Raw genomic sequence first — 23353 nt, 5'->3', positions numbered from 1 at the left:
GACCTCATCAGTGTGCTGCTGCTCCTTCAATTACTCAATGAAAGGGATGGGGGGGGGGATCCATTGCCCTAAGTTCTTCATTTACCTCCTTTAGGCCAATTCCACTTTTGTGATGCAGTAAAGCATGATTTACAGTACTATTCATTATTACTGTACAGTGTGGTGCACAGTTACGCCAACAATAACATTAATTCACAACACCAAGCATGTTAACATACCTACATAACATACATTTGCAATAAACAATTACAGAAAAGTGCACCAAAAAAAAACAACTAAGTACTTTTCAGATTGCACGTGGTTTACAACTGTGCGTTCTGATGCGTTAATAATCATGTGTACTGTGCTGTGGTTAGATGTGTTAGGATTCAATTCAAATAAATGGCACCCCACTTAATTTCTTACATGCACTGCAGTAAAAATATGCTCATAAAAAATTTCCTCCTCCTGTCATTGTTTGTATCTTTCTCTCATTTGCAACCCCCATTTAATGTACAGCACTGCATAATATGTTGAAGCTTTTTAAATATATTTATTAATTATTAATAATAATAATAATAATTATAATAATGATGATGATGATCAGACATCTAAAACAAGAAAGACAGGGAAGTTAGATCTCTCCTGTAATAAAGTTACTAGTCCTCTACCTAAGCTGTTCTAGAAACCCCCAACTAGATGCATACTCACCTCAGCTTTGTCCACTGTTTATATGATCCAGGATGAAATCCTTCATACTGTCTGCACAACAACCCTCCCACTGACATGACTCAGGTTTACTTGGTGACTCAAGTACGATCCTATACAAGTCTATGAATGTAACTGGGCAGGCATGGCCGGCACTAACAGCAAAGTTAAGTACAGTCAGTGATCCATTAATTATTTCAACAGTTACATGTTCAGCACAAGCTGTACTGTAAAGGCAAAAAAAGTATCTTAAGCAAACCTATCATCACATTTTTACCATTATATAAAAGGGTAGCTACACCTTTTATATAATGAAAAAATGTGTGTGTTTTTCCTTTATATCTTTAAATTTTTTGGGGGAGGACCCCTCTTCTCTGAAGGGGGAAACTCGCAGCCTCCTGGGATACCCAAGTCACATATTCCAGGAGGCTTTAGGCTGCCCCTTGTGTGCACACCTCAGATTGGGCAAGCGTCATAAGGGGCCTTTCCCATGTCTGCATTGCTGGATTGGCTGACATGAGCAGGCAGAAGCTGAGACAACCAGGAGACGTACCATCTCTATAGAAGGAGGTCAGTGGCACCCTAACATTCACAGGCTGTGACAAAGTTCGCATAGGTAAACTAGGCAGGGCTAATGGCACCACCTCAATGATTTCTGATAAACAGGGTTTTTTTGTCAGCTGAACTTTTAAAAATATAAAATAACACTTTCAATGGTATATTTACCAAACTAAAAGAGAGAAAGTTAAGAAGTTTATTGTTGGGACTAATGAACTAAACTAGTGGTGTTCCCATAGGGCAACTTTTGTATTTATAGAAACTCCTGTTGGGGAAACTCTGGGGAAAAGATTTTATGAGGACAGCTCACAAACCTTTGTGGAATTTAAAAAGAAAACTTTTACAAGCTCACCTGAGTGTTTGGATACACCTTGCTTGTAGGGATAAGGAAAACAATCTACTCATTGCCAATATCACACATACGGTATGCAGCCTGCACAGTTGACAATGGATATAACTGCATCTGAAGCCGCAGTTCCTCTTTCCTTGCAGCTATAATTTGCCAAGGCTGCAAGTCGCAGTAACAAAACTGCCCCGGGAATTTCAGCCTTGGAAGTAAACCTCCCTGTTAGGGGAGACTCTGCCCTAGGGGCGTCAGCACTGGCTGAGCACACGTTCAAAATAATCAAAGCCGGATTATTTATTAATGACTCCGTACTGCACCAAACATCGGATTAATCACAGCAACAATCTTCTTAATTTCTGGATGAGGTACTCAGGGCTGGATCCCCCTGGGTTCAGGACAGGCAGACTTGATGATTAGACCTCAAGCCAAAACACAGAAACTAGTCAGACACCAGTATTTGCTGCAAAAGGAGGAAGAAAAATGATATTCTTTTGAAGAGACATTGTTCTTGTTTACAAAAGAGCAGTTTCATGAATCCTAATATAACATTAAATACCAAATACATATTCAAAAGATAATATAACATGTATTAGCTGTTTTCTGTTTTTTTAAAACTTTTTAGGAAAGTTAAATGGACACTTAAAATCGCTCCCAGCTGCGGACCTCAATTCCCCAGCAGAAACGCAAAATTTATTTTTATCCTACTGCTCGGTTCAGCCAGCAGGTACAAAGCAAAATACCCAGTACAGTACTTCTGCGTGTGGGTAAGCCAGATACTTTTATCCTTCTGACGACTCTGGTGTCTTTTGATTGGCTCAATGCCTAAAGTCACATGGGGGGGGGGACTTTGTGTACCAGAATGTAGCGCTGCATGAGAGAGGAAAGGTGAGTACATGTTCCTGGGGACAAGGGATGGATGTCATGATGGATGTGGAGTTATGGAACATTTTACTTTGTCCTGCATAGAAAAAGTACAGGGTAACTGTCTGATCAACGTAAGCCAATGTTTTTTTTTTTAGAAATCTTTTGATGCTTAGTTTGTATTCATACACATAGGGCATACATATTTATAATATAGATAGAAGTGTCTGCCGAGCACAGAACCTAAGTTCTGGCAAGACTACATAAGGTTGGTTTAATTTTTACAGTCCCTTAATAATGAGAAATATCTGCATTTCCAATAATGTAAAAAGTCTGCAATGCTCTTGATTTTTAGATTGCTGTATGAACAGCTTCACTGACCAATTTTGCAGCAGGCCCAAGTTCTTAGTTGGTAAGTGCATAACAGAGCCTCTAGTTTTTAGGGCAGCCTGAAGCCATGTGCAAATATCTGGTGTGGGAAACTAATATTATTAAACAGGATTTCTATAGCACCAACATATTATGCAGTGCTGTACATTAAATAGGGGTTGCAGATGACAGACGAATACAGACAGTGACACAGGAGGAGAGGAGCCTGCCCCAAAGAGCTTACAATCTAGGAGGTGGTGGAAGTAACACATAATAATAGGGGGAAACTATTGTTTAACTGCACAATAATAAAATCAATTGGGAAAACATGAAAAGAAAAGGAGAAAAAAATGATGTAAAGCTAAACACATACATGAGTCTTGAATAAATATAACAGAGAATGATTATAATGAGTGACTTGCGTCTTGCCTCTTGCTATTCCATCTAACAGTGCCAGTTATAGAAATGGAAAATGGTATTGCAATAGAAAATATTGTAAGCTCTTTTTCTGGAAATCCCTAGATAGCAGCTGTGAAAACGCTTTCCTTTCCTAAGTTTCTGCATACCTCCTTTCCCAAGTTCCAGGTATTACTTTTATAGATAGACATTTGCTAAAAGAAAAACAGAATACAAATTTTAACAAATTGGGAAAAGAAGTGATCATGGGCTTCTTTACAGAATGTGTAAATATCAACTCCACCTTTAAAAGTCTGATTCCCAGCTGAGTTATCACAGATGCTATCCAGGGATTGTTAGAGATTTGACAATTGAGAGAGCACATTAAGGAGACAGTAAGGCAAGAAAATTAGTACCAATTGTTTCAGCACTATTACAGACATACAGAAAGCAATCAGAGTTGGAAGTCAACAGTCAGTGAAAACAAAGGTTACTGCTCTGCAATCATTGATTAAAAAATACATCTGCCTTTGTAACAATGTGATTTCCTAGTTTGGCAACCCAAGTAGGTGATGCATGGCAGAAAAAAAAAAAAAAGAAAAAAAAAGAAAAAAACAATCAACAAAAAACAATCTCCGGGGAAGGTTGCATTCTACTAACGGTCTCCCGAGACACTGTACAGCTGTGGTAACCTTTCAACAAAATGTGCCTCTGCCGAAAGCCTATGAATAATTTTAGTGAGGTCCTAAAGACTTCTTGTAAGAGGTAACGTCGTGTTTGGAGCCCGTATAATTTAACAGTCCACCAAACACAATCACAGAGGTACTTAAAAAATACAGGCAGGGAGAAAGCAGGTCATGTTCTCATAATAATTCCCAGCTTTTATTTTGGGCTTGCTTCAAAAGAAGCAACAGCTTTTTTTTCTAATCCTATCTTCATAAAGTATGTGGCGTTCTAAGGCTCTGCTACAACAATATGAAGTAAACCCTGAAAACGGAGCACGTCAATATTCCACTTGAGCGAGAGTTGCCCTTTTAATATCCCACAGGGAAGGTTATTTACATCAAAACAGAGCTTTTGCAAATGGTTAAGCAGTGCTACCAGACTAAATAAATAAAACAAGAGCTTTACTATTGTTAGCTGCTGCATACATTTTTTAAACGACACACAACAAAATCTAGTTGTGTTACTCAGAGAACTACTTTATTACTCAAAAAAGGAAACATCGAAATGTTTGCATTTGCATATCAAACTTTGATTTAACTATTCCGATCAAGTTAAAAGTGGCCACATCAGTTTCACTAAATCACCATTCCTTTGCAACCTTTTTCTCATGTGACAATACCAGTGCTCTGTGATTGGCTGCTCACCAACTGTGTTAGGCTCCAGTTTGCTTTTTTTATAAGGTAGTCATTGTCATATTAGTGCTTTTTTTTTTTTTTTTTTTTTTTATAAATTTGCTTCTAATAATATCGCAAAATATATGCATACCCATGCACTGAACAAACTCACATTTCTATATACAACATGAAAGTCATATGTTAAATGTATTGCATAAAGACGTTCCTTTTTTGCATGATGTCAAAGGATTAGGTGCAACTGGTGTTCTAGCCCTGGTGTTCTAGCCCCATTTCTGGGTAAATCTCCCCAATGGAGCTAGAACAGCAGTTGCATCTAATCCTTTCACGTCATGCAAAAAAAGAATGTATACAGAATATGTTCTGGTAACCACTAGTGGTAGCATTGAAAGTTAATAGGAATTCTCAGAAACTCAACATTTAGAAAAGAATGCTCCACTCGGGGCAACCTTTCTACACTCTCCTTAATATGGACATATTTCCCACGTTCTATAGCTGAAGGACAGGGAAGAATGGTAAATCTCTAGGATACAGAAGTAAAACAAAAACCTTGCAGAGCCTTTAAATTGTACTACTCCATTCAAGTTAACCAAAACATTTTGGGTTGAATGCCATACAATTTCGAGTCGACATGTCAATGCTATTAATAATTATACGTGGGAGTTCCCACCTTTATTTTGCAAAAAAACAGAAAACACATGACTACTCAGGGTCCTATCCAATTAGTTTATGCTGTCTTTTAAAAAAAAAAATCTGTCATTTTAATATAAACCTCATAGCCACTGACTGATAAAGCCCAGGTCTGGTCTCTAATGAAATGAGGACATTTATTCAATACTTTCCAGATCAATATTAAGTCAATATATCAACACATATAGATGCAGATAGATAATGGCACCAGGCCTTGACAGCTGCTTTGATTTTCTCTAATATTAATGAGCAAGTCATAATTTATGTATTCATTTCTTGTCCATATGACAAAGTGTTTCATGGGAATTATGAGAGCAGTGTCAGTAAAGGAATACCCAGAGGCTGGATATGGTGTATAGACGCTGCCCATGGTGCTGAAACCAACAACTAGAGCCCACAATAATTACTGCATTCCATCAAAGTCAATTTTAGGTTTAGGGAGCAGTAACAGTTTAACAAAAGGCTGAAAAGTAGAACTTGTAAAAAAAAAAAAAAAAACTGCATCCTGTCTGCAAAATGAAGACTTTTTTAGATTTGGGTTATTTGTGACTGATTAACTAATGTGTTTTCGTGTTCTGTGTCAATTACTGATCAATATATATTTTTTTCAAAATATAGCTATGCTTCTGGTACTTTGCATTTGCAAACCTTTTTTGCTATATAAAAATGGTCAATAATATGATAGATAACATGATCTGCATCCATGTTGGGGATATCTACTCATTATTTTTTTGGTGGTAGGTATCCCTGGGGGGGAAAATAAGAATGGAAATATTCCACCAGAAGAGACTTCCACCTGAAATAGATTTAATCTCATTTTGGGGTGCGCAATTTCATGTTTTGTCTCAGGAACAAAGTACGGGGTGATCTAACTGATTAGACAGCAACAGAAAAGAAACTTAAAAAAGATTTTATTACCCTTCCACCACTTCTACCTAAAAAAGCAAAGATCTGAGAATGATGATAAAGCTTCATTGGCTGATTGGAGATATTTTTATCAGAAATTATATATATTTAATATGCATACACAATTGTACTGATTTACAACTACCTGATTGCTGTTAGCTATTGCAAGAGGAATTGCTGTTAGCTATTGCAAGAGGAATTGTTGTTAGCTATGTTGCAAGAGGAATGTAAGAACCTTTTAACCTGCCCCCCCAAAAAACGATGTGAATAATCTGCATAGTATGGGCAGCACAGATGCTGTGTATTTGACCCCTTTCAGGCTGATGAAGTATGACTGATCCCAATCTCTTAAATCTAATAAAATTTGAATAAAGTTTTATTAGATTTAAGAGATTTTATTTTCAACCTATCTACATCTGCAGATTCATCAATGAAATACCTGTATTTTGTTCAGGGGCTTCATGGCAATACACGGTTCTTGGTGGTCACCTGTTTTTCAGTTTTGTGTCCATGCCAGTAAGTGCCAATATTTATTTATAAAATAACTTATTTTTTTGAAGTAGCAGTAAGCAAAAATCATTAAGGTAAGCTCACCCAGGTATAGGTTACATCTCATAAAATTTTTTGGTTCCACATTTAAAAATCCATGGTCAGGCAGACCATTATGGCTGAAAGGGTGTCTTTGCTGCAGTTATCTGTCAAAAAATTTGAGGGTGACCAATAAAGATGGCTGAAAATCGACATTAGGAAGCAAAGAAAGAAGATGACAACAACACCTGTGAGGGAACCAGAACAAGTGTGTTTCGTCAGTTTAGTTCTGCTTTAAGTTTAGAGAATGTGATCACACATATTTACACAGGTATGTTGTGTATCACTTGGCTGCAACATGTTAGTATTTATAAGTACCATATAATACAAATCCTGGGACAAACGCCAACATCATCGGGAAGCCTTGACTCTACAAACTTTACCAAGAACACAAATTGTATCTAGCTATCAGCTTTGTTAACGTAGCTCCAGAATAAGGGAAATGTTGCTTCTGGGAAATGTTTCTCCTTAATGCCAGTCAACAATATTAAGAGAAGCCTCCCATCCCCCAGTGTAGGCGAAGCAGCAGATACAGGAATTAGGATGACAATTGACAGGTCTGACAATAGCATAAGTGTGCATCAGGACACAAGACTCCATAGAGCACAAGAGACACGTGCTCGTCCTGGAATACACTATAGCTAACCACATTCTTCCATTCTTCTGATGCCAATTTCCTTTCTTCCCCTCTGACCTCATCGGTGCATTGTGTTCCATAGCCCCATCTTCTGCAGAGTTCCCGTGTCTGATCCTTTTCATATCATTGCATAATAACATTGTGAAATCCCACTGGTACCCTGTATGGCTTTTTCCTTACAACCACAGTTAAGTGCATGGACTAGGGTCCTCTAAAATCACTGACATAACACTGACTTAAACAAAGGCTCTTGTCAGTAAATGGACAGCTTTGTCCTCCTAGAAATAGCATTGCTTCTGACTGGGACACAATATAGCTACAATAAGTATAAGTTGGCCTTTTTTCCCTTTAAAATAACCAAAGATCTAAATATGAAGACTTAAAATAATTGTCCAGGATATCCTATGAAAGGATGTCATACAGGAATCGGAATAGACGATTTTACCAAAAACAAATGTTACCACAGCATAATATTATAAATCTTTATTTACAACAATGTTTTGCATTTTAAATATTAAATGTAGCATCATTTTCATGAAACTTTCATTTTCCTTCTTTTTATTCATACATTTTCTTTTCTTTACAGAAATATCAGTTCTTCAAGAGAAAGTTGTTTAAATGACTAATATATTTTGCTACATTTGTGGTGAATATTCTCAGTAAAAACAGAGAAGAAACATTACAGAATTTGTGAAACAAGCAGATCTTGCATGTTTTGGTATTAAACTGGGGGACCAAGATAAGTATTGGGCTCCCCATATGGTATGCAAAACTTGTGTAGAGTGTCTTCGTCAGTGGAAAAATGGAAAACTGAAAAGTTTGAAATTTGGCGTACCAATGGTATGGCGAGAGCCTAAAAATCATCATGATTGTTATTTATGTGCTGTAAATGTAAAAGGTTTCAATAGTTACAGGAAAAACAAGTGGGAGTACCCTGATTTGGAATCCGCAAGACGACCTGTGCCGCATGGTGCTGATGTTCCCATACCAGTGTTCAGTACACTCCCTGATATTCTTGTATCTGACATGGAGGATATACAGGGTTTGGAGTGTAATCCAGGAGTTAGCAGTGGAAGTGAATATGAAGGAAGTGTTTCATCAAACCAGCAGTTCTCATAAGGTGTGCATGTGAGGAACATGTGATAAGATGCCATTTGATATACCTATGGTTTGGCGAGAGCCAGGAGATCATTTCAGTGACTGTCACTTTTGTATAGTGAAAACTTCAGGATATAACAAAAAAAATAAATGTAACAGAGTATCCTAGTCTACCATCGGCTATACGCCCAGTAGCTCATTCAGATGAAATCCCAGTGCCGTTTTTTGTTACACTACCCTCTCCTGAAGAACATGATTATGGTGATGAACTAGGTGTCAATGATGAAGAGTTTGAAATTGAAGAGGACTCTGTTCTTAAGGTATTTGATCAGCATGAGTTGAGTGATTTGGCACGTGATTTGGGACTATTGAAGAAGGCTTCAGAACTCCTAGCATCAAGACTGCGTGAGAAAAACTTACTTGAAAAAGGAACGAAGGTATTGTACGTTTGAACCAGAGAAATTGCTTTTCTGAAGTACTTTAGAACTGACAGTGGCTTTGTGTATTGCCATAACATACCTGGTTTAATCGAGGAATAGGGAATTCCACACTAACTCAACTGAATGGCGACTATTCATCGGTAGCTCAAAGTGGAGCTTAAAGTGTGTCCTCCTTCACAATGGCAATATATTTGGGCCAGTCCCAATTGGCCATTCAGTTTCTCTTTGTGAAGAATATGCAGACATAAAGAGAGTCAATGAGTTGATGCAATATCACCAACATAATTGGGTCATCTGTGCTGACCAAGAAGGAACCATACCATTCCTTCTTGGTCAGCAACGTGGATACACCAAGTATCCCTGTTATCTGTGCATGTGGGACACCAAAGCTCGTGAGAGGCATTGGGTGATTCAAACATTCTACATGAGCCAATTGTTGATAGAAAAAATATTATATTCCCGCCTCTGCACATGAAACTGGATCTGATGAAGCAGTTCGTTAAAGCTTTACCAACTGAAGCAGACTGTTTCAAGTACCTAATTTTGGCATTGCCTAGCCTGTGATTTGAAAAAATAAAGGCCTGTGTGTTTGGTGATCTACAAATTCGGCAGCTCACCAAAGATGAACATTTCATAGGGACAATGTCAGAAGTCGAAAAGAATGCTTAGTTATCAAAGCCATTGTCAAGGATTTTCTTGGAAACACACAAGCAATTAAACACTTAATTACACAGAAATCATCCAGAAACTCTTGAAGAGCTACAAAATGCTTGGTTGCAATATGAGCATCAAGGTGCATTTTCTGCATAGCCCACATTTTAACTTCCCGGAAAACCTTGGTGCAGTCAGTGATGAGCAAGGTGAACGATTCCACCAAGATTTGAAGTTCTTTAATATATATATATATATATATATATATATATATATATATATATATATTAAAGAGTTTGAACTGCCTGTTAAAAAAAAGAAAGTGATAAAAAATTTACCACCAGAGAAAAAGGTGAAGGAAAATCCTTCTTTGGGGAACACCTGTTTCGAGGACAACTCCAAGATCAGATTTTGGGCCTTCCCCTCATTTATTGTTTAATCAGTATCTCCTTAGCCGGTACAGACAGCATAAAATACCCTCACAGAATAAAATACACTCAACAGATTCATTGAAACTTACAGCTGACAATTCCCCTGCCACAGATTCATATAAAACAAAAGCCACTTAGCCAACCTAATGTTTCTGACACATGACCTCAGGGTACCCAAAATCCACCACAGAAAGCCGCTTCTCTCCCAAAAAAATGGAGGGCGGAGGACATGGGGTCTTTATAGCAAATAGATGAAATACAGGTGTAGCCAACAAAACGTCAGCAGACTATACTTTGTGATAAAGCCAACATGCCCTAACATCTAATTTTCTTTCCTTCAAAGTTCACAAACAAGTGGCATCTCTTTTGACAGGAAGCGATTCAATATCCAGTAGACTGGCAATAAGCTTTCCAGGTCACAGGGAAACATCAATTCTCTATCAAATAGCAGTCTCTCATCGCAGTCCATTATCAAGATGGAGTCTTAGTTTTGCTGGAAGGCAGCCCTATCTGTATATCAAACCTCGGCGCACTGACGGAGACTGAGTGAAAGCCTGTGAAATAATCAATAATATTCATCATGTTGTGTTCAACAAGTTGCCGAGATGGAAGTTGTTTTTTTTTTTTTAATAAAAAACAAACTTTTTAAACCAAACGAGCCCTGCCAAGCTCTATAAAGAACGCATATAAAAAGTGAACTAAGGAAGTTAACAACCAGTTCTTTTCAGGCTGATAGAGCACTGAAACGCTGGGATGTAAAATAAAAAGTGTTCATGCTATGTACTGGGATATCTGCACTTTAGAATAAAATGCACATAACTGTGTTTTATATAGGTTTCTTCCTTTAAATGGTCTTAAACAGTGCTTAAAAATAAATCTCATATGGTGACACAAATGGGTGTTTTTGCAGATACTATGCTGTACTTTTTGAAATGTAGTTTCATGTTTAAGCACGTGTCCTCCGTGCATAAATATTCTATACTTTTTGATCCTGCCAGAGACACACTTGCTGTTATAGGGCTCAGTCAATAAAACAGAGAATCTGACATTCCCTCAAGAGAATCAATGACTGCCACTGAAACACATGGACCTGGAAGATTCCTACAAGTCAGTGTTTGAGGGAATGTCTGATTCTGTTTTATAAATAGGGCCCATTGCATGACAATCCCTACTCATTATACTGTACATGGAGGAGCAGAATCGTCACCTGAGCACCTCTCCCCTTATTTCTGGGAGGGCACGTTTATACTTAACAGTAAAAAAGTGCAGTGCTTAGTGTGCCCAGGTACCTACGGGCAACAGGCAGTAAAAAATGCTAAGCTTTTTCACGGTGGCTCAGAGGTTGGCACTTTGGCCTTTGCAAGTGCTGGGTCCCAGGTTCAAATCTTGGCCAGGGCACTATCTGCATGGAGTTTACAAGTTTACCCTGGGTACTCCGATTTCTTTGTTTGTGAGCCCCTTTGAGGGACAGCTAGTAAGTATGGACTTCATGAAGCGCTACACAATATGTTGGTGCTATAGAAAATACTGGTTAATAATATTAATTTGCAAATGCTTGTGTAAGAAATAGCAAAGTGCTGTGCCCCCCCCCCCCCCCCCACACACACACACACTTTTTCTTTTGCATATAAGGCTTGCATGGAAAACACTTTTCAGATTCCTTGCAAGTGTTTAAGAACATTAAGATCTCTTCTTCTGTAAGCATCCTTATTTGCAGCAAACCAGAGTGGCTCCTTGAACTGCTCATTCATACTCCATTCCTGCTATACTTCAAGAGCCTAAAAGGGGGTCAAAGTCAGGTACTGACACTTACCTATTAAAGTCTATTAATGAATACAGAGCTGCAATAATATGTGTCTTTTTAAATTTTCCTGTGGTCCAATTAATACCTGATCAGAGCCAGTCAGATTAAATATACAGAAAGATCAAAGGGATTGCTGATTAATCAGCTGACACGTGCACAGTGTTATGGTGGCAATGACACCATTCATGAATATAAAAAAAGAATGCTTGCACACCAAAAGTTTTTCCCAGTCACGCAAGGGTTAAAATGTTCCAAAAATGGTGCAGGTGAGAATAGACATTACCAGCAGGTACAAGATGGAGGCTGAAAGTGTGACACATATAGAGGTGTCAGAGCAGCTCACAGACAACTAAAGCTCTGTTTTGAGGCAAAAAGCTATCAGAGCGTGAGTGTATTTGAGGTTTCTCTAAGAAGCTGCTGTTGACTTTTAAACATCCCACTTCTCGCATAGAAATAAAAGATTGATAATCGAGGTAATGACTTGGAAATTTGTGAAATGTTGAAAAGGAAGACATTCACAGAGTAGCACATGGGTCTTGGAAGTTCTATATTATGGCCTTCTCTGGGACTTGAGTTAACAAGTTATTGAGTTATTGATTGTGTATTACATCTCTGACAGCCTCCGAGAGGCTAGTAATACTATGATGACGATGTAATGTAATGTGTTCAATAATGTTTGGACATTGTATATCTTTAAACAGTCTTTAAGAGAAATCTACCATTTGTTTATGGGAAGTGGGCTGTACCCAGCCATGGGAGTACCTTTCAGAGACAATGGAAAGAGTCCTTGATCCATTGAATCGCATGCTGTAAGCTTTGATCTTAACCTTTCACGGTTTCCCCTCAAGAAAAATAAATTGCCTTTTTTTTGGGCAGCAGTTCTTGATATGGGGTGCACTTAACCCTAGAGAACTGTTCAGGGGGTACAGCTACCTTTGAAATTTAAACTGTACTACCGTACTCAGAAAATATATTACGCAAATGCAAATATATATAATACATTTTCCCACTTGTTCTAGAGGGTTAAGTGTACCCCATGTCTGCATTGTGTATATATATATTGCATTGTGCCCAAGACTGTCCCTTGTAAATGATTAAAGTTACAAAAAAAGTCCTCTCCACCACCGGATGTGGCCAGTTTTCCTGGGCAAGGTCATTTAAATTGCTTTCTCTATGCAAAGGCCACCATGAATGGACCCCTATATCATATGAATCTGAGCTTGGGGGACCAAACGACACTTATATGTGAATGATTTTTATTTATTGCAGATGTAAGAATAACTTATTACTGATCAATCGGCCAGTGGTGACATCACTGCTATAAAAGGAGAACCTTGGGAGAAAAGCCATTGATGGAAATCGATTGCTTCGGGTGTGTGAAGATGGTATCAGTTTGAGACCATTCAGTATTTATTGGCAGATGAATCTGACCAGCATTTGACCTCCTTTTGACCTGTTTCAAGCAGGTAATGTATTACTTGAATGCAAAATCTGAACAATCCGCTGTTCCAGGCTCCTAGAGGGAACAGAAATTGGAGCTGTCATCTTTGTCTGATGTCATCTGAATTATAAACCAGGCAGGTTGTAAGGAAATGCAAAGTGCTGTCAATCACACTTTTTCGGGCACTGGGAGTCACAGAGGAGACCTTGGTAGGTTACAAAAGCCGCGCACAGAAGGGACCCTCTACGGTGTGATAATTCTCATTCAAGGTCTAGTGACATAAGCAGATGACAAAGGAAGTGGAATTAGTCTGGAAGAATCACCCACTGAGTTCCTAAATTTCTTGGGGATACCATTGGTAATATAACTTTTGCTGCAGGATTTATCTCTACTTCTGCTCATCAAAGAGTCTCACTACTCCTGCTACATTAGGTGTGTTTCCACTCAACATTATATTACATAAATGATCCAACAAGCAGGAAGGAAATATACTTTGTACTCCATACATGCAGACCTGGCAATCCTACCATCAGCAGAGACATTGGATGGTTTACCACACCAAACGGTAAAATATCCTATTTGGATGGACTGACCCTGTACATAGGATCATACGGCTGTTGTTGGAATTCTAATTGTGCTTCGGAGGAATGAGTAGGATTTAAGACACAAATCACACTATTACCACTGGAAAACAAAGGAATCCAGACAAAGGAGACTGCTGTGCTTCTTTGGCAAAAACAACAGCATCCAGCCTAAATCAAGACTAAGATTTCTGCAGCTCCTGAACGCCAGACAATAAATGTTCTCCAGAAAGAGGTTCATTCGCTGTCAGGCAGCACAAGTTGACTTCCACAACGTAATAGCAATAACATAGTATGTTTTATTATGAGTGTCATGGAGACGGTGTGAAAAATCAAGAGCCACAGGCAGTAAGCTGCAATGGGTCAATAAAGCTCACAGAGACATTGTGTAGAGATAATCAACAACAAGGCCCTGGGTTCTCCATGCACTGCAAACAGCTGAAGGGCAAATCAATACAGCCATGGGAAGGACACCGCCATGTTACACTTCCCACAATATACTGTTATGACTGGAAGAAAACATTCAGAATAGAGAGAAATGTTACAGCTTCCATGAAAGCTCAGCCAGCAGAGCACATAATCGCCGAGTATAACCTTCCTACAATCCATGGATTACGTCACTGAGAAACATGGCTGCTGGGCTTTAGCCTGGTATTAAAAGACAGGTTCGTGTCTCTATGGATTGCCAAGAAGCAAATAGTATTGTCTTTTTATGGATACAAATATTTGCAGGTAAAGACTAATTTAGGAAATGTACTAGTGGTTTATTTAAAGGCCTTGACCATGCAAATCATTCCCATGATGGGGAAGAGGTGGTTTCTGTCTCAGACTGAATACTGCAAATGGATTACATAGAAGGTGTCTCTTCTATTGTTTTGTTAGAGGATAGCTGCAGGTCAAACCCACATTAGCTATTGCCTGCAATTTAGATAGTGTTTTGTGATGTGCTTTCATTTTGAACTAAAATGCGTTAATGTGAACCGCGAGTGACAAAGATGCCAGTGAAGGGCAGCTAAGTTTATGGTATACATGGCAGGCATTTAGTGTGAATGGTTCTTAAAACATTAAAATTCCCTTCACTGGTGGCCTTGTCCCTTGCCGCCCTTACATTAACAAATGACATTACATAAACATTTATGAGACTGAACATTTTGTAGCACATTTCTCAGTACATTTGCCCATGTCTACTAAATACCAATCAAGTACATTACATTTGTCTGTTTTATTACTCTAAAAATAAAACAACTGATTTTACAAGTTAAATTGGTATTTAATGCAAAAAATATTTATTTCTATGCAATTTATTTTGAAAAGAAAATTCACTGAGAAAAACACTAAAAGCACTTCAAATGCTGTGTGTGCTGCATTTCCAAATACAGTGCTACTTCGATCCCTCATATGCTGTGGTGCATTGAGGGCCTTCTGGAAATTAATGGGATGCCTTAAAGCAATGCGCACACATAATAATATGAATGAGTCCTAATGGATCTGTCTTCTCTACAGCCTTGCAGAGAAAAACAGGAGAGAGCAAACTCAGCACCCAGCAAGTAGTAATGAGACAAGAGGTTGAAGTCCCACAGAGCAGCACCTTAAAGCCATCTCAGTGCAGAAGTTTTCAATAATGGCACATGGCTCAGGATAAAAAGTGGGACGAATAGACTTACATACTGTCCCGTATCTGCAATGTCCACTGGACCATTCACTGACTGGTTTTATTTGCTGCCCAGGGTTGCTCTTTAACTTGTAAAAAGAAAAAATAATTGAACGCCTAATATCTGTAAGCATTTACTAGATTCTCCTAATGCAATAAATGATTTAAATGTAATGGTAAAAAACGGTCTATTACATGCTGCACATAAAATGGAATCAATCGCTGTTAATAAACATGGCTTGATCAGATGTCAGAAAACCATATAACAAGTAGAGCATGGAACGAAAACACTGTGAATTTACACACATGACATATATAGAAAGGAAATCAAAGCTAGCACCACAAGGAGGTCTGCATGTACTAAACTATTTATAAGTACAATTATTTTGGCCTCATCATTGGATTTACAATCTCAGAGTAAGACAAAAAAAATGAACCTCTGGATCGATAGATGTTTTCCACGTTGTGCATCTCCATATTGGCAAAGCATGCCCCATATTTACAGGCAGTTTTCTGAAGTGGTTAGTGGAGGTCAGAGGTGTTGATAAAAAGCCTAGTTAAGTGCTGACTGCCACACATATCCGCCAATGAATCTGCAATGGAAATCTTCCCTCTGGCTTCATTTGCCCTTGCCACGGCAGACAGCGTGAAGTGCTCTATCTTATCTCATGCCTATCCTATTAGCAATGCTCAGTGCATGGATAACACCGAGATTATAGACATGTTCTGAGTTTCTAATTTCTGGTTTTTTCCCTTCAAAGACAGGCACATACAGTTTGGAACTAGGATTTTTCCCAGAAGAGAGCTTGTGTTAGTAATATGAATTATTGTGGCCTAAATACAGGAAATAAAACAGGTTTAAGGTTAACTTTACTTTAAATGGAAGGTAGTTGCATAAGGGTTTGCAGAGAAATGATTCTGTAGGGTGCACTTTTGGGGTGTAAATGTATTTATTTTTTTATTTTTATTATTAATAATAATAAACGGGGGAAATAAATAAACGCACTGCCTAAATCTGCCCATGTTTTCCAAGAACTTATCTATCTAGACCGGCTTCGCACATGCAATACTGCAACACATGGCTAATCCTGGCCATCTCAATGCATGTGCTACCACATGAAAAACGTCTGTGCTTTGTGGTGCACTGAAAAAAAATGATGCATGTCTGGTTTAATATGCATTGGCAACCCAATATACAGGCTAGCTTAACTCTGCAGAAAAATATACAAAGAAACCCAAAGGACAAATGCTATTTTTAAAAAAAAAAAATGCTATGCTAGTGTTTGCCTATTACATTGAATCACTGACCCAGGACAAGTATATAGCAAATTAAATGATGAGTCCCTACTGACATCCTTAATTTGGGTCAAGGAGTCAAAACACTGAAGCTAAAGTCACCCGGACATCTTGCAAATTCTGAAAAAACCAACACACTCCTGTCATGAAAGGTTTTATTTATGACCTTTGCTGACATGTGTTTATGAATCTTTGTCTCATTGTGACACCTCATGCTGAAGCATGCTGCAGTATTATTGAACAATGCTTATATCGGCTGTTTTGCAGGATTTAGCCTTTTGTGGTATTAGAAGTGCATCTCCAGAATGCCGTGTGTCTCCACACGATTGTCTAAAAGAGTCTTTTATGTGAGGGCTTTCATTTGTGACTTGTATAGAGTGTGCTGACCACTGCAGGATCCTTTGTAACATAGAGATAGCTCACATACCAACAGCCTGCCCTACAGACAAGAAAACATCTGCTTGGCTCTGAAAGGAAGTGGCAGCCTACTCTACTCATCACTGAGCAGTACAAAATATGATGAGGTGGTTTTTAATGATTTTTTGGTTATGGGATTAAAAAAAAAAAAAACATTTTTACACTACTGTGTTGAGTTAAAATGTGGTCCTGTACAACATTCAAGTATCCAAGATCTCTTTATTAAAAAGTGAAATAATTTGGGATTCCCATTAGGAGGTTTACCAAGATAAAACATTCTTGATCACTGCCATATTTTATTATAGATAAAATTTTAGAAAACTTTTCCACAAAAAAAGTTATATAAAAAAAAGAGGTCCAAACCAGCTTTTACTTACACTGATCAGCCAGAACACAAATAAACACTGACAGAAGAAGTGGAAAACATTGATTATCTTGTGAGAATGGTACAAATAAAGATGTGGGATATACTGGGCAGTCATTGAACAATCAGTTCTTGAAGGTAATGTTGTTGGAAGCAGGTAACATGGGCAAGCGAGAGGATGTGAGGAAATTAGACAAGAGACATATTGTGTTAGCTTCACGATTGGGCCAGAGTGCCCAAGGCTTATTGTTGTGTGGGGGCAGCTAGAACATTTGGCCTGATCCCACAGAAGAGCTACTCCATGGATGGTAACCTTAGCATGATAACCTTTAAAAAAACAAAACATAAAGCAAAGGAAGAAGGTAGACTGATCTGATTAATGATGTTTACTTTAAAATATGTGGATAGCTGAGTGATTTGTTTAACAGAGAAACAATGGCAGCAAGATGCATTATGAAAAGAAGGCAGTGTCATTTAAAGAATCTGCTGGTAGATACAACAGGTTACCTTCCAAGGTCTAGTGAAATACATGTTTTGACAAGTCAGAGCTGTTTTGGAAGAATAAGTATGACCTACAGGATGTTAGGCAGGAAGTTAAAAATGTTTTGGCTGATTGGTGTATATCAATAGAGAAACTGGAGCTTTACTGGTAAAACAGTGTTATTATGATAGGACACCAAAAACTGGATTTGGGAAAGATCATCTAACTCTTAAGAATGTATCTATGCAACATGGTATACTAAATGTCACCAACTATCATTGTATGATTAGAGTAGAATCACCCACAATATTTTTGAATATCAACAGCTCTTCTCATCCCACAATTTGGTGTGATGCAAGTTTAGTTTCCACAATATGCATATGCAAACATCTGACTTTAAAACTCTATTCTGGGATGGCCAACCTTTTGGAATTAGGCATCAACTGTGGCCCCTGACATCAACGGGCGAGACATAACATTGTGAATGTAGTGCTACAGAAGACTAATGGGATGTGAACCTACTACTGTAGATGGGAGGAAACTGCAGACATAATACAGGTGTGGTTGGAGACTGGGAACATGTTGCAGGAAGGGGTCAGACATTACAGACATAATACAGGTGTGGAAGGAAAACAGGAACATGCTACATTAAGACAGTCATAGAATAGTGAACATGTTACATGAGACTGCTAGAAATTACTGCCATTGAAGCCCATTTACATGGGCTCCTACATGTGTGGCCCAAACATCTCCCTTAAAATTTGCTGTCATATGATTTCACATTTCTCATTCTTACTTTGCATAATAGTTTTATCTGAGACCCCAATGCGATGCACTTTTAATAAAACCAGGGAGAGTCTTTACATGTCTTGACTGTACTACAAAAACTAAATTTAGGGAGTCTGGACATACATCTTTGTTTGTTCCATTAAATATTAAAAGGTATCCAGTGGGAAAAGTCACACGGCACATTATCTGATGACAGTTAGCTGTAATGCACATCTTGCAAAGTATTTTAATTTCTTATCCTGCAACACATGACCTGGCCTCTGATCCTGCAGAAGAGAACAGCTTTTTCTTTTCACTTTCTTCATTAAAATATCGATCTTGATGGCATTAGGGATAATGTTGTATGGTAGTGCAAATACCAAAGCAGATTTCCAAAGAGAATTGTGTCAGAAAGAGTTTCTTTTTCAACACAAAGCACAATTCTAACAAACTTTGCTCTGAATTTTCAAAGCAAGATTTGCCTTTGTAAAGAACAGAAATCACTATGTCTTATCTACGGGCTCTGCTAGCGTTTCAAACATGAGCTTGGATAGTTATGTTCCAGAACTAGAGACCAGTCAAAGTTTCAGGTATTTGTCTGTGCTTGCAATCTCTCTGCAAATCCAGGGCCACCCAATACGAAGACCAGTAGCCGAAACTCAGAGACATCTTGTGTCTGGCAATCTCCTTTACTACATTCTGTTGACTGGCAGACCAGTTTAAAGTAGAGTAAAGTCAAAAGCATGAAAAGGAATGGATATACCGGAAAAAGAAGCTTTATGTGTTTTTGTTATTAACATGGGGTCACATATACAGTATTTTGTTTTATTTTTTTGCAGGATGTGCTGTGGCTTTCATGAATACACACGGATATTTTGTTCTCAGCTTATATTTTTAGGAGTTCACAGACTTGACCTGTGACTTCATATTCCCAATCACAAAGATAGCGATAGCTGGATAAGCATACCAACACAGTTAAAAATAATATTGATATGCCAGTTATTATCAAATGAATGGAACTTGCAGAAAAGAGCAGCCCCATCTTTTAGCACAGAAGCCCACATAGGGAACTTCAGTCACTTACCTGACATTTTCCAGTCCGTATGTCATACAGGGCTACCGAGCCATGACGTCCTCCTACTGCTATTCTGTGGCTGCGCTCACAGTAACTGACCATGTAGAAGCTGGAGGAGAGAAGACAGAGAAGAGTAGTGAGACACCAGGATGGCATAACTGGCTAAATTTATACAATATTGCCAAAGCATTCTTTTTCACCTTTTCTTTGTCAGTGCTTACACCAAAGCTGGATGTCAACTACTTTACTTTTAAACTTCAAACATTTAAACAAAAAAAAAAACTGTACACTTGCCAATGCGTCTTTTTAAAAATGCTGAAACTACAAAACAGTAAGTGTTATTTCTTCTAGAAGTCCAGAGGGATCACAGCAAGTAGGTTTCATTGCAGGGGACATTGAAAGGGACATCACTTGTCCCTTCCAGCAACATGCCTCAGCAAAAAGACATGCCTCACTTGAATTTTCAAGTGGAACTTTAGTTTTCCATGAAACAGGTACTTACTGTATTTCTGGCAGATCAACAGTAATTACACTAAACTCCAAGCGTTTTAACAAAAACATAAAAAACGTGCATGTACTGCACAGAAGATAATCATGATTTATTATTTTGCCTCAACACACACATTAAACAGAGGGTAACTGGCACCTGTACAAAAAGGTCCAATGTTACATGTTACAATGTTACAATGTTACAGGAGATGCAGGCAGTCCACTATGCTCTGAAATTCAGGGTTAGAAAGAATTCATTCAGACAATGATAACTGGTTTAAAGTACCATGGATAACACAGTAAACTGTGTAAGAATAGACACTTGTAAATGCAGAAATACAAAGAAATGCCAGCTTTGCACATTTATTTTTGTGCTGTCAGCTCACTCCCGTTACATTAGGCTGGTGCAGATGGAATAATTTTCTTACAATTCGCTTGTTAAAGCTCCCAGATATTAACAAGCAGATTTAATAGAGACTCGACAGCAAATAATTCACATTTTACAAGAGGGATTTCATCACGGAGGCCCATGTAAAGGGCCAGGTAATTAAGATGCAAGATAGTAAAAGGTTACTTTTCAATTAACTCTGACAAAAGGCTTCTGTTGAACAAGCAGTTCCAAACAATATATGAAAGCTGATCGACCCACAGACGATATTTATTCCCATGCATACAGTTGTATAATTAGGAAAAGAATGTTTATTGGATATACAAGCAGTCTATAATATTTAGACATCAAACAAAATTAAAGTTTTGCTTTTGAAACAGATCTATACTGTAAAATAAAGAGGGGGACCTTTCTTAATTCCTTTTTAAAATTCATCTACAATACTGAACAATCTGCAGCACCAGATTTTGGTCTCTGGGAAATTGATTGGGAAGAAACATTTAAGCACTTTTGTGTTGTATATGTCTTTTCAAAATGTACTTCGCATGGGCAGTTTTTTCTTTAAACATCCATGCCCTTTTTACAGCAGTTGGCCATGTATCAAGTGGGTGTGATCGGCTCCAAAATTTCTGTAGTTGGACTACTATAATACTCGGTTTGTGGGTAATCTAGGTGTCAACTACATCTGTTTTTGGTGCCGGAGCCCTAAAACCCTCTCACATTTTCAGTTATCTTTTGGGGACTCTATTACTGTGATCTCTGTTGTGAGATTTCCAGGTTCGTACACTTGCTGAGATAAATTGACCACTACGATAGCTTTACATTATCTGCTAAATTTTATTCAAATCTGAATTCTAACAACCCCATAATTTTTTAACTTCTAGCTCCTTTACTTCATACTAATTAAAAACACAAAGTATTATTTATTTTACATTTTTTATTTGGAGTAATCCATGCTTTTACTGCTAGTGACATCAACTATGGTAGGATCAAAACAGACACTGCAGACCACAACCTGGAGATTTGGGCATTATTGAAGGACTAAATTACTATGCAGACTCCCTGCCTTGAACCTACATATATTGATGGCAGGATCTGACCAACATTTCAGGCAGCAAATAGATAAAGAGAGCAGGCTGGGAAAAAGAAGTCCAAAAATAGTTCTTCATAAGGCTTGTAGTACATCAGAAGAAATTAGGTTCGATCGTTATAGTTATTGCCATCTAATGCATGTTCTGTGGAATGTAGAGTGTGTAAAAACATGACACTTTACAGTTTCAGAACAGAAGAGGACTCTCTACACATGATGAATCAAAGTGGTTAGCCTAGAGTTTAGCATTAATATTTTTGGGAACATAAACAGTGGAGATGGAAAACACAAAACTTCCAGACAGACAGGAATCAAGTTGGGATTTATGGCAGTTGTAAATGTATCCAAAACATATATGACGCCAGGGGTTGACCCTGGGCTCAAGCTCCAACTATAACAAGATTTTAACTTTTGAGTAGAAGAATTCTTTAAGAAAGGATTTCAAGGAATGGATTATATGCACTGTATTAGCATTAGACCTACCGGCAAATAGAAGGGAAGCAGTCCTGAAGCCCTTTTTTCTTGAGCAAAGATCCTTCTAGGGAGTACATAATAATGTCCATCACCTAGAATGTAAATATTAGGAAAAAAACATTTAGCATGAGTTAGGCTTTAGTACACCTACTGACAGTTGAATTGGGCAATAATGTGTTGTATTTACTGAGACCAAATTAGTTATATGATTGCGACTTTCCATAGTAAAACTCAACCCGTTAGTACCATAATTAAACATGTCCATCAAATAAAAAGTACTACATACATTTATATAACTAAAAATTAGAACATGGTGATTAGAATTGTTGTATGTCACAAGGTATTTGTTGTCTCTTAGAAGGTAATTACCTAATTATAGGTGTGTGTCTAAAATGTACAACACGGGTTTCCAAAGAAAAACATGTTTTTTGTCTGATAACCACTTCCCACTTTCCTTGCTCCTCAGTGTCTGAAGGTGTCACATTAACACTTACATTGTATAACAATGTTTTTTGATTCATGTAGATAAATCTTTTTTTTTTATTGTCGCTTGTGCCCCTGCTAGGCACATCCATCTTTCTACTTGGCTATAGGTCTACACTAACTTTCGCTTCACTGGAAAGTTGACTCATAATGACTTGGACTCCTTGGCTCCTTTTGTAAATGGCAATTGTCTTCCTGGCAACTGATCCCAACCAGGAATATAAAATCATCTCCACCATTCATTACCCTGCCCAGGCTGTAGGTGTATCTATTTGTGAGCAGTGGTCTCTCCGTAACAGTCCCACTCACTGTTTGTAGGGTCAAAGCTACAGCTCTGACAGAGCAGAGGGCAGGTCTGAAAACTGCAAAGAAACTTTTGCTCTACATCTTCAGGAGCTTAGGTTTGAGGTTGGGAGCAACTGCAGGAAAAAACCTCAACACATTTACTGTTGTAATAAAACAAAGGCATAACTTTTCTATTTTATTATTGCAGGCTTAGGCAACAAGGCTTTGGTATGTTTATAAAATAATAATT

At 38.0% G+C, this 23353-nt stretch overlaps 1 protein-coding gene across 4 annotated transcripts in view; it reads right to left on the bottom strand.

The window, feature by feature from the left end:
• Nucleotides 1–23353, bottom strand: part of WDR7 (WD repeat domain 7) — a 202942-nt gene that overhangs the window by 22074 nt on the left and 157515 nt on the right. For all 4 annotated transcript variants that reach the window (XM_072416511.1, XM_072416512.1, XM_072416513.1 and 1 more), the window contains 2 exons: nt 22345–22427; nt 19904–20003 (listed from right to left, as the gene is read on the bottom strand). In XM_072416511.1, coding sequence (XP_072272612.1) covers nt 19904–20003; nt 22345–22427 — 183 coding nt within the window. The remainder of the gene's footprint in view (nt 1–19903; nt 20004–22344; nt 22428–23353) is intronic.

This window comes from Pyxicephalus adspersus, chromosome 6, assembly GCF_032062135.1.
Source record: "Pyxicephalus adspersus chromosome 6, UCB_Pads_2.0, whole genome shotgun sequence".
Taxonomy (NCBI): domain Eukaryota; kingdom Metazoa; phylum Chordata; class Amphibia; order Anura; family Pyxicephalidae; genus Pyxicephalus; species Pyxicephalus adspersus.
Note: the sequence above shows the minus strand (reverse complement) of the source record. Positions and strands in the feature narration are given on the sequence as shown.